Source organism: Cetorhinus maximus, chromosome 1 (genome assembly GCF_964194155.1).
Source record: "Cetorhinus maximus chromosome 1, sCetMax3.hap1.1, whole genome shotgun sequence".
Lineage (NCBI taxonomy): Eukaryota > Metazoa > Chordata > Chondrichthyes > Lamniformes > Cetorhinidae > Cetorhinus > Cetorhinus maximus.
This window is the reverse complement of record NC_135879.1, coordinates 222,508,326-222,523,762: the sequence shown is the minus strand read 5'-3', so window position 1 is coordinate 222,523,762 and position 15,437 is coordinate 222,508,326. Positions and strand designations below refer to the sequence as shown.

General features: G+C 39.8%; 1 protein-coding gene across 4 annotated transcripts in view; it reads left to right on the top strand.

Annotated features, from left to right (window-relative positions):
* Positions 1-15,437, top strand: part of st3gal5 (ST3 beta-galactoside alpha-2,3-sialyltransferase 5) — a 113,224-nt gene that overhangs the window by 52,187 nt on the left and 45,600 nt on the right. For 2 of the 4 annotated variants that reach the window (XM_078553801.1, XM_078553791.1), the window contains exons 2-3: positions 6,871-6,996; positions 14,558-14,678. In XM_078553801.1, coding sequence (XP_078409927.1) covers positions 6,947-6,996; positions 14,558-14,678 — 171 coding nt within the window. In that variant the 5' untranslated portion in view covers positions 6,871-6,946. Of the gene's footprint in view, positions 1-6,870; positions 6,997-14,557; positions 14,679-15,437 lie in introns of those variants that run through there. The other 2 variants (XM_078553809.1, XM_078553818.1) reach the window with 2 other exon arrangements.

The window sequence follows — 15,437 nt, the reverse complement described above, 5'->3', positions numbered from 1 at the left end:
TCCAGTACATTAACTAGGCGTTCCAGTTTTGATTACTGAATTTTTAAAAAGTGAGAAATAGATGCAATTGTAGAAATCTGATTGCTCAGATCAAGATGGAGTACAGAAAGGTTAAATGTGTTGTACAATAAGTCTGGCCCTGGAAATGCTAGAAATGGCACAGTTGTTTAGTTTCTTGAGGCTCTATCTGAGAACCCACTTTCTTGGCTTAAAATTACTTGTCAACCCAGACTGTTACTAAAGATTATAATGCAATATGTGCCTATGGCAACAAGAGGTCAGACTTAACTAGACCAGATTACCGATTGGCCAAAACACAGTAACTATAGTGAATAAGAAGTTGTTGCATCTTAATTACCACATTGTGTTATGTGGTTGTAATTTAGTTAATTTGATTAAATAATTTGTTTGTTATGCATTGGTTGCATAACTTCCTCAGGAAATTGGGTTATGATAAATAGAAACAAAAATAGTTGGAAAAACTCAGCAGGTCTGACAGCATCTGCGGAGAGGAACAGGGCAAAAGAGACAAACGGAAATCCTGTCGGAGAGAAGAGCAGTACTTCTCCAAGGTAGGCATTCCTGGAAGAGAAGTGGCAGTCAATTAAACACTAAGATAAAAGCAAAATACTGCGGATGCTGGAAATCTGAAACAAGAACAAAAATAGCTGGAAAAACTCAGCAGGTCTGACAGCATCTGCGGAGAGGAACAAGGCAAAAGAGCCTTGTTTGCCCTGTTCCCCTCCGCAGATGCTTACAGACCTGCTGAGTTTTTCCAGCTATTTTTGTTTTTGTTTCAGATTTCCAGCATCCGCAGTATTTTGCTTTTATGATAAATAGATACTTGTCTTCCATTGTATAATTCACAGACATTTGGGGAAATCTGCATAGATCCCTGTGGATCTGTTATTTGAAATATTTTTTGTCCTTTAACCGTGTATATTATGAAAAGTGACTTTACTTTGATATTGTACAGAGTGAAAGTCCTTACCTAGAAGATGAGCAGTGAAGCAGTATTCACAGAATAATGTTCTGCCACTAGTATTTTCATTTTAAGTGTGTAAAATTGACCCAGTTGCTAAATGAGCAGCTTTAAACTTCTTGCAAAATGGGAGCAGAACATCAGTTCATATGTTCTAAATATTACAAGTTCTCTTGACTTGCCTCAGTCTAAAGACTTTCTGTTTGGATAGGTTAATTGTGTCGATAGTAAGTCTGCAGTTGGCCCAGCAAGAAGGTGATGGTGTGTTTATCGTGAAAGCTCCTGTTGGAACACAATTCTTCTTTATTTTACTTTTTGAAATCATTAAACATGTGGCTTAAATTGTCTACTCAAGTTGTGCCAATTTTTGATAAAATGAGCAGGTGCCTGGCATTGTCAAGCTCCACACTGTTTCCAGGTGGGTTGGGCTTCCATCATGCAGGCTGAAAAACGCAGTCTGTTCTGTCAGTAATTAAAATAAAATGTCAATTTTAAAAAAAAAAGTTCCCCAACATGTGGGTTCACCTGCTATCGACTACATAGCCTTTTCTGACCCTTTAAGATTTAACATGGGTGGCAGCCAAACCATTTAAAACTGATGCCAAAGGAAATTAGGTGCTCCTTGCATGTGACAGAAATACTTTGAAAAAGGTATGAGCCATTTGCATAAAATAATATGGTCACCCTGATGGCAAAAAAATTGCTGAGGTTTAGAAGTTTTTTTTTTATTCGTTCATGGGATGTGGGTGTCACTGGCTAGGTCAGCATTTATTGCCCACCCCTAATTGCCCTTGTTCAGAGGTCAACCACGTTGCTGTGGGTCTGGAGTCACATGTAGGCCAGACCAGTTAAGGATGGCAGATTTCCTTCCCTAAAGGACATTAGTGAACCAGATGGATTTTTACATTAATCGGCAATGGTCATCATCAGACTTTTAATTCCAGATTTTTATTGGATTCAAATTTCACCATCTGCTGTGGTGGGATTCAAACCCAGAGCATTAAACTGGGTTTCTGGAATACCAGTCCAGTGACAATACCACTATGCCACTGCCTTCCCCAGCTATGTTCCTAGCTATGGTATCAGTATCTTGAGTTATTAATGAGATGCTTGGAATTTGATGAAATATATACTATCTACTTTGTTCAGTCTCTTTAGATTGGATTATTCAGATAATCTTTGAATTCAGATTTGAAGTCGCACAGAATATACAACATAGAAACAGGCCAGCAGGTAAAGTTTGTAGCATTATTGTGACAGACAAATAAACATAGAATTGGAACAGATGAACTGACCCCCATATGCTGACCTGATCAATGTCAGTTTGCTTTTTTTCCATTTGAATCTTTGTAGTATTGCATTTGTAACTTTACAAGTATAGTATGGGAAATGTATTGACCCAGCATCACTTTGAGCTTCGAAATTACTATTGCTAATGTTATCGTAGGAATGATAAAATGGTTTGTTTATTTTTTGCATTAAATATTTGTACTGTAATATTACCAATAATTTGTAGCAGCCTCAGACCCAAGGAATGAACTCGTAGCTTTCTAGCAGTTGCTGGTCGCTTCAAGATTTTAATTACTGCTGGTGTCCTGTTGAGAAGATAGCTGGAGGTTACTTTGGTATTTTAAGGATTGCAAAGAAAGCTGCTCCACACACAATTTTACCATTTTCATCATACAAGCTAAAAGGTCTGTTTTGACATCCACACAGTAGATTAGCCAATGAAATCAAAGCAGCGTTAGTCTTCATAAATAGCTGAAGTAGTGTCATGAAGGCTAGAGTAACAGATAAATACTAACTGTAGAATCTTGCAGCACAGCTCGCTGCTTGAAAAATTCTTCTCATCTTATCATTCAAAAAGTTGTAAATCTTTGGAATTTTCTACCACAGAGAGCTGTGGATGCTTCATCGTTGAATATATTCAGGACAGAGGTCAATAGATTTTTAGGCATTAAGGGAATAGGGGATTGTGGTTCTGAGGTAGATGGTCAGGCACGATCATGAATTCCAGAGCAGGCTTGAAAGACCAAGTGGCCTTCTCGGCTCCTATTTTCTATGTTCTTCCTCTTGTTCCTTTGTGTGCTCTGGTAACCAGTGAATCTGCCAGTAGAAACAGATAAATTTGTCCTTGTAATTTTGAACACTTGTTAAATCTCTCTTAAAGTTCTCTGCTCTAAAGAGAAGAATTCTAGCTTCTCCACATAACTGAAGTTTCTCAAACTAAAACAGAAAATGCTGGAAAAACTCAGCGGGTTGAGCAGCATCTGTAGAAAGAGAAACAGAGTTAATGTTTTGAGTCTGTATGACCCTTCTTCAGACCCTTTGTCATACGGACTCGAAACATTAACTCTGTTTCTCTTTCTACAGATGCTGCTCAACCCGCTGAGTTTTTCCAGCATTTTCTGTTTTTGTATCAGATTTCCAGCACCTGCAGTATTTTGCTTTTATATGAAGTTTCTCATCCTTGGTTTCGTTCTGGTAAATCTCCTCTGCATCTTCTCCCAGATCTTAACAAGCTTCCTAAACTCTGGCGACAAGAACTGAATGCAATATTCCCGGTGATGCCGAACAATGTTTCACAAAAGTCTAGCAGAACCTGCTTTAAATGTCCTGCACTCCTGCAGTTTTTAGTAAGGAAGCATGGTTTCAGCCATATTGTCAAAAGTCAAGGACACAATTAAACCTGTTATTGGCTCTGATAACCATCTTTCAGAAATATGTGATGCAGGGAGAATGTGGTAAAAGTAGGCAGTACCAGATGTGGCTGACCTTGTGCAATTCATGGCTCAAGGAGTTCCAAGGCCATCAGAATCACAGTAGAAGAACCCTGCAGCCGTCAAGACACTCTTTCTTCAGCAGAATCACTTAAAAGTAGGTCTGGAACTGAGCACAAAAGAAAGCAATGTACCAAGTCAAGCTGATCATCGTTTTGTCTTGCATACAATGAATGCACTGTACCCAATTTTGAATGAGCATTTTAAAAAAAATGCAAGACTAATAAATGACGCTTGAAAAATTTCACTTTGAAAGCGTAGGAGGAGGTCCGTTCCCCGGCCCACCCACCACTATGTTCAATTAATGCTGATGGCAGCAAGAACTTTTGATGTTCTTCCACTCTGTTCACTGCGTGGGTGTCAGGCTATTGATGTGGGAAGTAACCATGCTTCTGCTCTTCCTTTCTCTTTGAATGAGATTGGCATGAAAAAGCCCTTAAGCTGGAAGCTTTGTGAGAATTCCAGGAATGCAAGTGTTCCTCAGTTTTATCTTGTGCTGTTGGTTGTATGTTGGTTTTGTTGGACTTTGAGGACTAAAAATGAGTTTGCCCTGTATTTTTTGGGAACGGGGATTGTGACTTATGACCTGTCTGTGCCGGCTTCCTTGGACGTGGGCAGCCTGCAAAGCTCTCTCTCACCTCATTTACCTGAGACATTCTGACATTCTGCTCTGGCGCTACTAACTGCCTCTGTGGTAAACAGTGAATCGTTCAGTGTTGTTCTGAGATCACATGATGCTGCTAGCCTGCTCCTCTTAAAGGCAGGCCGTCCCTCTTAAAGATAAACAACAATAAATAATATTACTGGAATTTAAGAGATGAAAAATGGAGCACAAGGGCAGAGAGAGGCTTCAGGGTGATGGATGTGGTAATGGAGGCGTTAAGGGAAGGCAGTGGTATAGTGGTATTGTCACTGGACTAGTATTCCAGAAATCCAGGGTAATGCTCTGGGGACCTGGGTTTGAATCCCACCACGGCAGGTAAAATAAATAAATAAAAATCTGGAATTAAAAGTCTGATGATTGCCATGAAACCATTGCCACTTGTTGTAAGAACTCATTTGGTTCACTAAAGTCCTTTGGGGAAGGAAATCTGTTGTCCTATCAGGCCTACATGTGACTCCAGACCCGCAGCAATGTGGTTGACTCTTAAATGTCCTCTGAACAAGGGCAATGAATGCTGGCCTAGCCAGTGATGCCATTGAATAAGAAAAAAACTGGGGGTGGGCAGGAGAAACTGTGCTTTTGCAGAAGGCAGAAAGAAAAGGGAAAGATAGCAACAGCACAGCACTAATGAAGAGGCCTGATGTTTGCAGCAAAACCGATTATTATGTAGCGTCTTAAGGTAATGAAACATCCCAATGCACTTCACAGTGCATTATAAAACAAAGTATGACACCAAGCCACATGAGATATCCATGTCTTAAAGTGCAGCAAATACTGTTCCTCTATCACCCCTGTGCTCATGTAGTTCAACAGGGTGATAGAAGAACAGTGCTTGCTTTGAGTTAAGACATGGGCAGCAGAGTTTGAATGACCTCCAATTTATGTAGGATAAACTGCACAAGAACAGTCCAGAGTGCATTGGAATAAAGGTAATGAAAGCATCAGTGAGTGAACTCAGGAGCAAAGCTGGTTGATATTAGAGTTGGAAATGGTAAGTCTTAGTGATGGCACAATTATGAGGTCGGAAACTCATCTCAGGATCAAATGTGACACCAAGTTTGTGAACAGGCTGGCTTAATCTCAGACTGGAGGAGGGATGGAGTGGGTAGCGAAGGAAAAGACTTTGGAGTGAGGATTGAAGACATTGGCTTTAGTCTTCCCAATATTTAATTGGAGGAAATTTCTGCTCTTCCAGTACTAGATGCTCAATAACCAGTCTGATAATTTAGCATAATGGAGGTGTCAAGAGAGCCGACGGTGAAGTAGAGGAGGTGTCGTCAGCATATGTGTGAAAACTAATGCTGTACCTTTAAATGGTCCAATTTGGTATCCAGGCTTTTCATCAGCTGGCTGGGCTTTGTGGCATCAGGATAGTATGCTGGGGATGCTCCCACATGCATCCTTTTTCTGATAGAATGCCATGCGGACCACACAGGAAGTGGCTGGTGGCGCATCACACCTTAGCAAAGCAGCGCTAGGCTTCCAGTGTCACAATGATGCCCTGGACTCGTGAAACGAGCAGATTTATAAATTGAGTTGCCCTGTTGTGCTACTGCTGGTCAGTGGGGAAAGTGATTTTTTGGCCCTCGCAACTGTGACCGTGATGCATATGTAGACAGCAAATTGGCCAGTGCTGCCAGTGGATCCTAGAACAAGACTGGAAGGAGTCTGACAGAATATGGTGCCCTTTAGTCTTGAACTTTTATTTCAGCAGTAACAGGCTTAATGACGTTAATATTTAGCTTCACTGTAGCACTAAGAACTTGCAGGCCACAGCAATTCCGCAATATTTGGGAAATGAGAAGCGAGTGCGACTTAAAAATAACTTGTTCTTCATTACCAGAGGCATTTTGCATTTGTCCATAGCAATTTGCATGATGAATTTCCTACACCGTACTCTTGTTTTTCTCACTTAAGCATTTTGGTGCTTGATCTTTTAGATTAACTTAATGCAAGTTTTTTAAATTTGAGCTTTCTTCGGGGAGAAAAAGTCACAACATTAACAGTAGAAGGTGACATTCTCAGAAAATATGAAGCTTACTAGAAATGTACTATTTTGTTGCAGACAATATAAATTAACTTCAATAAGTTTCACGTTTACTGAAATTTTAATAGATCACTAGCTCCAATGAAAATTATTTAAATACTTTATATTCCGATTTGCTCCAATATCTTTGCTTCAATGCAATGATACTATTTTGCTTTTTATTCTGACGAAATATGATAGAACTCTAAGTTATATAGATTGACTAATGTTTGTAGCCATGTTGGCTGTGACTGCAAGCATTTAAGTTAATTGATACGGTCAGGAATTTTGCCAACCCGGATTCCAGATGTTGAAATTTATTCCAGATCTTGAAGTTTGTTACAAAGAACAAGTTGTGGAAAAACAAAACAAAACTCAGTTTGCCTTGTGCCTCATAATGAATTATTTTTCTTTGCAGCTGCCTGTGTTTGAACTCCTCTTGGACCACCGAAATATTGCTCTCCCTATAATTTCCTGTAAGAACAGGACTGCCAATGACTGGAAACATGAGGAAAACTAAGCTTATCTTCAAAGGAGCTCTAAAGTAAGATGTATATTTGGCAATAAAATTTAACAACACCGTTAAAACCTAGAATTGTTAGCAGAAATTTTTTTAATGAAAGTAACTTTTTTGGAAAAAGAACAAATTTTATTTGAGTTTTGTTTGAAAAGAGTTTTTTGTTTGCAAGTTTGTTCCTCGGGGCCCAATTAAGGAACATATTAAGATATTTCAGATTTGAGGAAGTATTGCACTTATTGTTATTTAGTGGACTCTGAGGAAATGTGTGGAATTTTTATGGGATTACGCCTTGAAGTTTTATAGTCTGGTTCCAGAGCTTTAATGGCAGAATTGAGGCTAGATCCAGCACCTGTGCAGGAGATGCCGGGGGACCTCAGTGCATCAACTATTGGCATAAGTTGAATAGGTAATCTTAATTAAGAGAAAAAAAAATCTCACACTGTTGGATTTCACTGTAGGGAAGAGTGATCATGGCATGATGGAATTTAAAGTTCAGTTTGAGAACGAGAAACTTGAGTCCCACACTAGTGTTCTGGAGTTAAACAAAGGTAACTACATAGGTATGAGGGCAGATTTGGCCCTAGTGGACTGGGCAGGAAGACTACAAGGTAGGACAGTTGATGAACAGTGGCAGATATTTAAGGAGATATTCATTTCCTCCCAAGTAAAATATATCCCAGTGAGGAAGAAAGATGGTAAGAGGGGGAAAAAGCATCCATGGCTAAGCAAGGAAGTTAAAGATAACTTAAAGGCAAAAACTAAGCCATACCAAATTGCTAAGGTCTGGCAGGCTGGAAGATTGGGAAACTTTTAAAGATCATCAAAGGGTTACTTAAAAAATAATAAAAAGAGCAAAGGTAAATTATGAAAGAAAACTAGCACAAAATGTAAAAACTGAGAGCAAAAGCTTCTACAAATATATAAAAGGAAAGAGAGTAGCTAGAGTGAATGTTGGTCCTTGGGGGACGAGACTGGGGAGTTTAAGTGAGGAACACGGAAATGGCAGAGATGCTTAATCAATATTTTGCCTCAGTTTTCACAGCGGAGGACACTAATACCACCCCAATAGTAATAGGTAGTGCAGAGGATATAGAGAAGGAGGAACTTAGACCAATCACCGTCACTAGAGAAATAGCAAACTATTGGGATTAAAGGGTGACAAGTCCCCAGGACCCGATGGCCTACATCCCAGGGCCTTAAAGGAAGTGGTAGCGGAGAAAGTGGATGCATTGGCTATAATATTCCAAAATTCCCTGGATTCTGGAAAAGTTCCAGTGGATTGGAAAAATGCTAATATCATGCCCTTATTTAAAAAGGGGGGGTAGACAGAAAGTAGGAAACTATAGACTAGTTAGTTTAATGTGTGTCGTTGGGATACTGTTGGAATCCATTATTAAGGAAGTAGTAATGGGACAGTTGGAAAGTCAAAATGCAATCCATCAGAGTCAGCATGGTTTTATGAAGAATAAATCGTGTTTGACTAATTTGCCGGGGTTCTTTGAAGATGTGACAAACAAAGTGGATAACGGGGATCCTGTAGATGTAGTATATCTGGACTTCCAGAAGGCCTTTGATTAGGTGCCGCACAAAAGATTAATACACAAGATAAGATCACACGGAGTTGGGGTAATATATTAGCTTGGATATAGGATTGGCTAACCAAAAGAAAGCAGAGAGCCGGGATAAGTGGGTCTTTTTCTGGATGGCAAGCTGTAACTAGTGGGTTGCCACAGGGTTCGGTCCTTGGGCCCAACTATTTACAATCTATATTAATGACTTGGATTCAGGGATAGCAGGTACAATAGCTAAATTTGCAGATGACACCAAAATAGGTGGGAAAGTAAGTTGCAATGAAGAAACTAAGAAATTTACAAATGGACATGGACAGGTTAGGTGAATGGGCCAAAATTTGGCAAATTGAGTTTCACGTGGATAAATGTGAAGTTATCCATTTTGGTCGGAAGAATAAAAAGGCGACTTATTATTTAAATGGAGAGAAACTTCAGAATGCTTCAGTGCAGAGGGATCTGGGTGTCCTTGTGCATGAATCGCTGAAAGCTAGTATGCAAGTACAGCAGGTAATAAGGATTGCAAATGGAATTTTGGCATTTATTGCTAAAGGAGTAGGGTATAAAACTAGGGGATTGTTGTTGCAACTGTACAAGGCATTGGTGAGACCGCACCTGGAGCACTGTGCACGGTTTTGGTTCCCTTGAGGAAGGATGTAGTTGCATTGGAGGCGGTTCAAAGGAGGTTCACTAGATTGATTCTAGAGATGCGGGACTTGTCTTATGAGGAGACATTGAGCAGTTTAGGCCTATGCTCGTTAGAGGTTAGAAGGATGAGAGGAGATCTAATTGAGGTATATAAGATGCTAAAGGGGAATAGACAAAGTAGACGTGGAGTGGATGTTTCTCCTTGTGGGGCATTCTAGAACGAGAGGCCATAGATTTAGGCTAAGGGGTGGTAGATTTAAATCAGAGATGAGGAGGAATTACTTTTCTCAATGAGTCGTGAATCTGTGGAAGTCACTACCTCAGAATGCAGTGGATGCCAGGGCGCTGAATAAATTTAAGGAGGAGATAGACAGTTTTTTAATTAGTAATGGGTTGAAAGGTTATGGGGAGAGGGCGGGAAATTGGAGTTGAGGCCGAAATGAGATCAGCCATGATCGTAATGAATGGTGGGGCAGGCTCGAGGAGAGGCTGAATTGCCTACTCCTGCTCCTAGTTCTTATGTTCTTAAAGTTGACTAGCCTCCTCTATCACAAGAGGCACAAATACATAAAAATATTGTAAAGTTACAGAATTGTTACAAAAGGCTATTGATATTGGGGCAGAAATGTTGCTGTTCTGTTTACCTATGGACAGATTAGTGCACCCAATCCCAATACTTGAAATACTTGAATGCATAGGAATTGTAGATTGTCAAAAGTCTGAAGTGATTAACTGCTTGCCTGGTGCAATTGCTGAAAAGTTGTTTAAGGTACTTTTCATAGTTCTGGTATTAAAGCTTGAAAGCATTGGGTCAGATTGGAGAATCTGCGATTGTACTCCTTCGAGCAGGAAAGGTTAAGGGGGGATTTGGAATCAGTAATCAAAATGACAGTTTTGATAGTAAATGAGGAGAACTGTTTCTAGTGGCAAAAAGCTTCCTTGGCAGCAGTGACGTGGAAACATTTTTTAGGCAGTTAACAAAGATCTGGAATGTACTTTCCGAAAGGGTGATGGAAACAGATTCAGCCTCAAAAGGGAATTGGGTAAGTACGTGACAAGGAGAAATTTGCAGTATTCTGGGGAATGAACAGGGAATGGGCCTAAATGGACACTCCTTCAAATGCTGGCACAGGCATGATGGATTCAATGGCGGCCTCTTGTGTTGTATCATTCTATGACTCATGTTCTCAAGATGTTCTAAAGCACTTCTCCGCTAGCTAACTACTTTTGACACTGCAATCAATTTGTTCAGTGAAGAATTCACAAAGTGCTAATGAGATAAATGACCAGTTAATCTTTTTTTGATATTACAGCTGTTGAGTTCATACAGATGGCTTGCAACCCTGCAGGGGTATGTAGCACTTGATATGGTAAACAAGAGACAGATAACTCTGCTTTCTGAGGGAATCATTCAGTCTATACTCTCAAATGATTTGCACCAACTGTAGGCAGAGGCACATTGTGACTACCATCTTCAGAATGATAACAGAGGCATACATAAGAGAAGCATTAGGTTTGGAAGTAAGATGAAACATACCTAATAGGGTCATAGAGGAGTAATGCTTGGTCATATGTCTATCACTTAATAAATTTGGATTACCTTATTTCTGCTTAATCAAACAGAATTTCTTTTGGGGAAGTAACTCCTGGTAGGACATTGTAAAATAGCATTAATCTGCAAGAGGTAGCAATATGATCCTGCAGGTATAGGATTGGAGACCATTCAACATCTCCAGAACCGCACTTTTAACATGGGATTTGAATGAATGCCTTACCCCCCAGTAGAAAATTGAACGCTATAGGAATACTTAAAATCTTGCATTTTATCCATGATGCCTACTCAAGCTCCCTAATCTGCACGAGGCAATGGATTTACCGAGCCTGTCTCTCCGAACAGAAGTGTGACTAGGTTGTACATCCTATTCTTTTGCTCTTCTCTTAAGCAGCTCCCTGGGGTCGAGGACGACTTGCTTCCACACTGGTTCCATGGGTTCTGAGATGGCTGATAAGTCCAGTGGGTGATCTGCAGGCTCTGCCACATGTAGGGTAGGTGGTGCCTGAAGGTTTGGGTAGATGGGTTGTTTGGAGGTTTGTGCACTCCCTCCGATGCCTTGACTTAGCCTCCGCATGTTCCCAACAAAGTCTCTTGATGTGTTCAGTGTCTTCCCAAATGAACCTTCTCCGTTTTGGTCGGTCACAAGCCAGTCTCTTCCAGGAGTCAGCGGGTATATTTGACCTTTTCAGAGATGCTTTGAAGTCATCCCTAAAACATTTCTGCTGTCCTGCTGGGAGCCTCCTGCTGCGATTGTGTTCTGAGTAGAGCAATTGCCCTGGGTGTCTGGTGTCAGGCATACAAATAACATGTCCTGCCTAGCTGAGCTGGTTTGCGTGATTAGCACCTTGATGTTGGGCAAGTTAGCTTGGGAGAGTCTAATCACTGTCTTTATCAATGGTGTGTTGGATAGTAATATGAATGAAGGAGAAGTTAGTAGCTAGCGAGCACACAAGTGGAAACTCTGGCCCAAATGTCTGTTGCAGACATTTTTGAAAACATTGCAGCAATTCTTTTTTGCAGATGATGTATTTCTGGCAGACTTGCTTGGAGATCTAGACCACTCTATTGGCCATATTGAACAATGAACTTTATTATGAAGGCCATTGTCAAGGCTGACCCATTATGCATTTTCAAGCAGGGATCAACTGAAAAAAAATCAAGGTTAGGGGCCCAGCTTATTTTTCATTCCTTTGTCCAGAGGTGTTGAGGTTGCTTACTGGCTGAATTACTGCCTTCCTGTTTGGAGTTTGTTAACAGTGCACTTTGGGGCCTTATTGTCTATATGACTGACCTAGAAGCAATCTTCATCAAAACTCAGAAGAACTCTTTTTTTTCATTTCATTTGAAAATTGTTCTCTCCATTATTTGGAGATGGAGAAGAAATTTCAGCTGAAGCCAATCTTCACAATCTCCCAGCTGGACTAACCTATGTACCTGTTACAGACTCGTATCTAGATTTTAGATGAAATACACAGAATTTTTAAGCAGTGAAACCACAAGTACCCACAAAATAAATAACATTGGGAATGAACCATAAGAATTTTCTGAGTTAGTTTTGGTCAACTAAAGCAAATAACGATGTGGTTCATGTGAAAAATGCTTCTACTTTCAGCAAAGTCTGAGCCTTAAAACAAGAAAATCGGTTGTTTGCAAGTCAAATAAAGCTGCTTAAGAACTGATTTTCAAACCAGCAGAATAAGCAGAAGAAAAAAAACCTGCACCGTGCTCAGATTGAGAATTCTTAGCAGTGGAATAGGAAGATCATCTGACCTGTTTATGCACTAAATTTCTTGAAGAAAAAAGTTGCATGATATAGCACCTTTCATTCCCTCTACAAAAGCACTTCACAGTGTAATTACTGCTGTAATGTAAACAAATAGGGCAGCCAAGTAGTATGCCGCAATGCCCCACAGATGATGATGAAATACGTGACCAGATAATCTGTTTCACTTATGTTGATTGAGGGAGAAATGCTGACCAAGACGATGGAAAATCTCTACCGCTCTTCAACTAATGTGATGAGACTTTAGTGCCTCTCTGAAAGGACAGGCAGGATTTCAGTTTTAACGTCTCACCTGAAAGTCAGTATCTCCAAAAGTGCAGTACTCACTTGTGTGATGTGTGTATATTTTTATATTTCTACGCTTATGTATATATTCTGTGTAGGTAAGGGTTAGTTGTGTCTGTCCAGGTTTGATCGAAGGTGAGGTTGTTGGAGCCAGATTGTCTGTAGAATCTAAGAGTTGAAAGACTAAAGGTAAATTCTTGCATGTTGTAATGAGGTGGGTGTTAACTTCAAGAAATGGTAGATCTGAAATTAGCATTTGGGGATAAGTTTTGAAACGGATTTGTAGCTGTTGCATTTCAAAGCAGTCTCAAAGGTATAAAAGAACATTTGCGTTTTACAGGAGATTTGTGAGTAAATGGGCAGGCATTTTAAATTTTATTGACTTGAAATAGAGGTAAAATAGGAACATGAAAATGGAGTGTCAGATGTAGCTGCTGCTGTGGGGGTAGTCCCATTGAAAGCCAACTCTGGCGTTTTGGAGAACAGAGTTTCAGATGTAGCAGATGTTGTGGGGGTAGTCCTATTGAAAGCCAACTCTGACGTTTCGGAGAACAGAGTTTCAGATGTAGCATAACAAAAACAGAAACAGAAATACCTGTAAAAACTCAGCAGGTCTGGCAGCATCGGCGGAGGAGAGCACAGTTGACGTTTTGAGTCCTCATGACCCTTCAGTCAGGGTCATAAGGACTTGAAACGTCAACTGTGCTCTCCTCTGCCGATGCTGCCAGACCTGCTGAGTTTTTACAGGTATTTCTGTTTCTGTTTTTGTTTTGCATTTCCAGCATCTGCAGTTTTTTGCTTTTATCGCTTCAGATGTAGCAGCTGCTGTGGGGGCAATCCCATTGAAGGCCAACTCCGGTGTTTTGGAGTGTGCTGAAAAGTTGTGAAAATCTTTTATTTGAAGAAAGCAACTCCGTTTTGGGCCAGGAGAATATTTATCCTGAGAAACAGTTTGTTTTAAACCTCCCTTTGGAAAACCCACATCAGTGTGGATTTGTTCTGGGAAATCGTGGGTTGTACTTCTGTTTAAAGCGAAAGCAGTTTATTGGTTTGGGTAATATTTCCTGGATTTTGTGGTTAAGAATCTATAAGGGCTGTTGCCAAAAAGATAGTTTTATTGTGTACCTTTGATAAAGCATTTTGGGGGTTATTTTGTAAGATGTTTTTCCAACTATGCATTTTTTAATCTTGTGTGATTGTGTTCTTTTTCCTTTACTTTTAATAAACATTTTAACTCTTTAAATTTTAAAAGTAATCACTGGAGTCCTGTGCTTTTGTGTTCAGTAGCTTTCCCTCCTCATTTTTACAATACAGAAAAAAAATATTATCAGCTGAGACGGATTTCAATCTGAGATCTGGCTTGCTCAGCATTAAAATCAGCTGCAGTTGTAATACTTGGCATGGCAGAGGTGTAATCCTAAATTACATACTCAAGCCTCAAACTTGAACTGAAGAACTTCTGACTCAATGTAGTGAGTGTGGCACTACTATTCCCCTTTGACAGGGTAAATCTGTTTTTATGATGAAGTATATTCACTTCTCCCATTAATTAGGTCCCATATATGACTCATTTCCTTATTATTTTGGATATAAAGCTTGCAATTTCATGATTCTTGAAGTATGCCTTGAAATTCTTCGAGGTAAATACATCAATCTATCTAGCTCACTATTAGCATATTGAAAAATATCCAGAGAGTCTTTGTTAATACAGATATGCATTTAATTAGTTGTGGTTATCTTTTGTAGGTTCACTACCTTGATTGCGTTGTGTTTGTTCAGCCTTAGAACACTCAACACATTTCTGCACCAGGATTCTCCGAAAGAGGACATATGGAACTTATACATGGTGAATCCTGAAAAAATAGAGGTGTGAGCTTTTATTCACCTTTAAGAATGTATCTACTATGATCAAAACTTCTGTAACCATTTATGTGGGCTTTTGAGATATTACATTTTGAAACTATCCAGAACAATCTACAGTACACTTATATTGGTATAGCATGCTAAATAAACCTTGTCAGGTAATTGTACTGTCAAAACATTTTGTTGAAATGGGGATCAAGATAGCAAGGCACTAAACCTTATGGTTATTCTAACTTGCAATAATACGTTTAAAACCAAGATGGCCATAGTTCTCCTACAGTTGCTGTCTATTTTTGCAGACTGGCAGACGTTGCATGTAAGGTGCACAAAGATTGAAGTGGGTATATCCTCCACTCTAGTTTGATATCGGAAAATTTGACTAATTTCCAATCGGTTTCGGAATCTACATTATTGATAATTCGGAACAGTAGTGGCCCCAGCATGGAGCTCTGGATGGGCATGCCACACTCACTACGTTCTCCTGTGCCAATGTATCTCCTCTATTAAATGTCTGTTCTGTACCTTTCAGTCATTGCCTTGCCTGTTGTTAAGATTTTATTTGAATCCCTACAGTTTTAAGCTAAACTACTAGATTGTGTAGAACTTCTGTCATACGCCTCTGTGACAGCATGCATTTCAAAATCAGCAAAGTCAAGGAGACCAGCAGTATCTTCCGTTTTTGATGGCGTGATGTCTTTGGTTTAGCAGATAATACAATACCCAGTTGGCTTAAATCACAAATTCAAACATTGCTCTTAAGTCA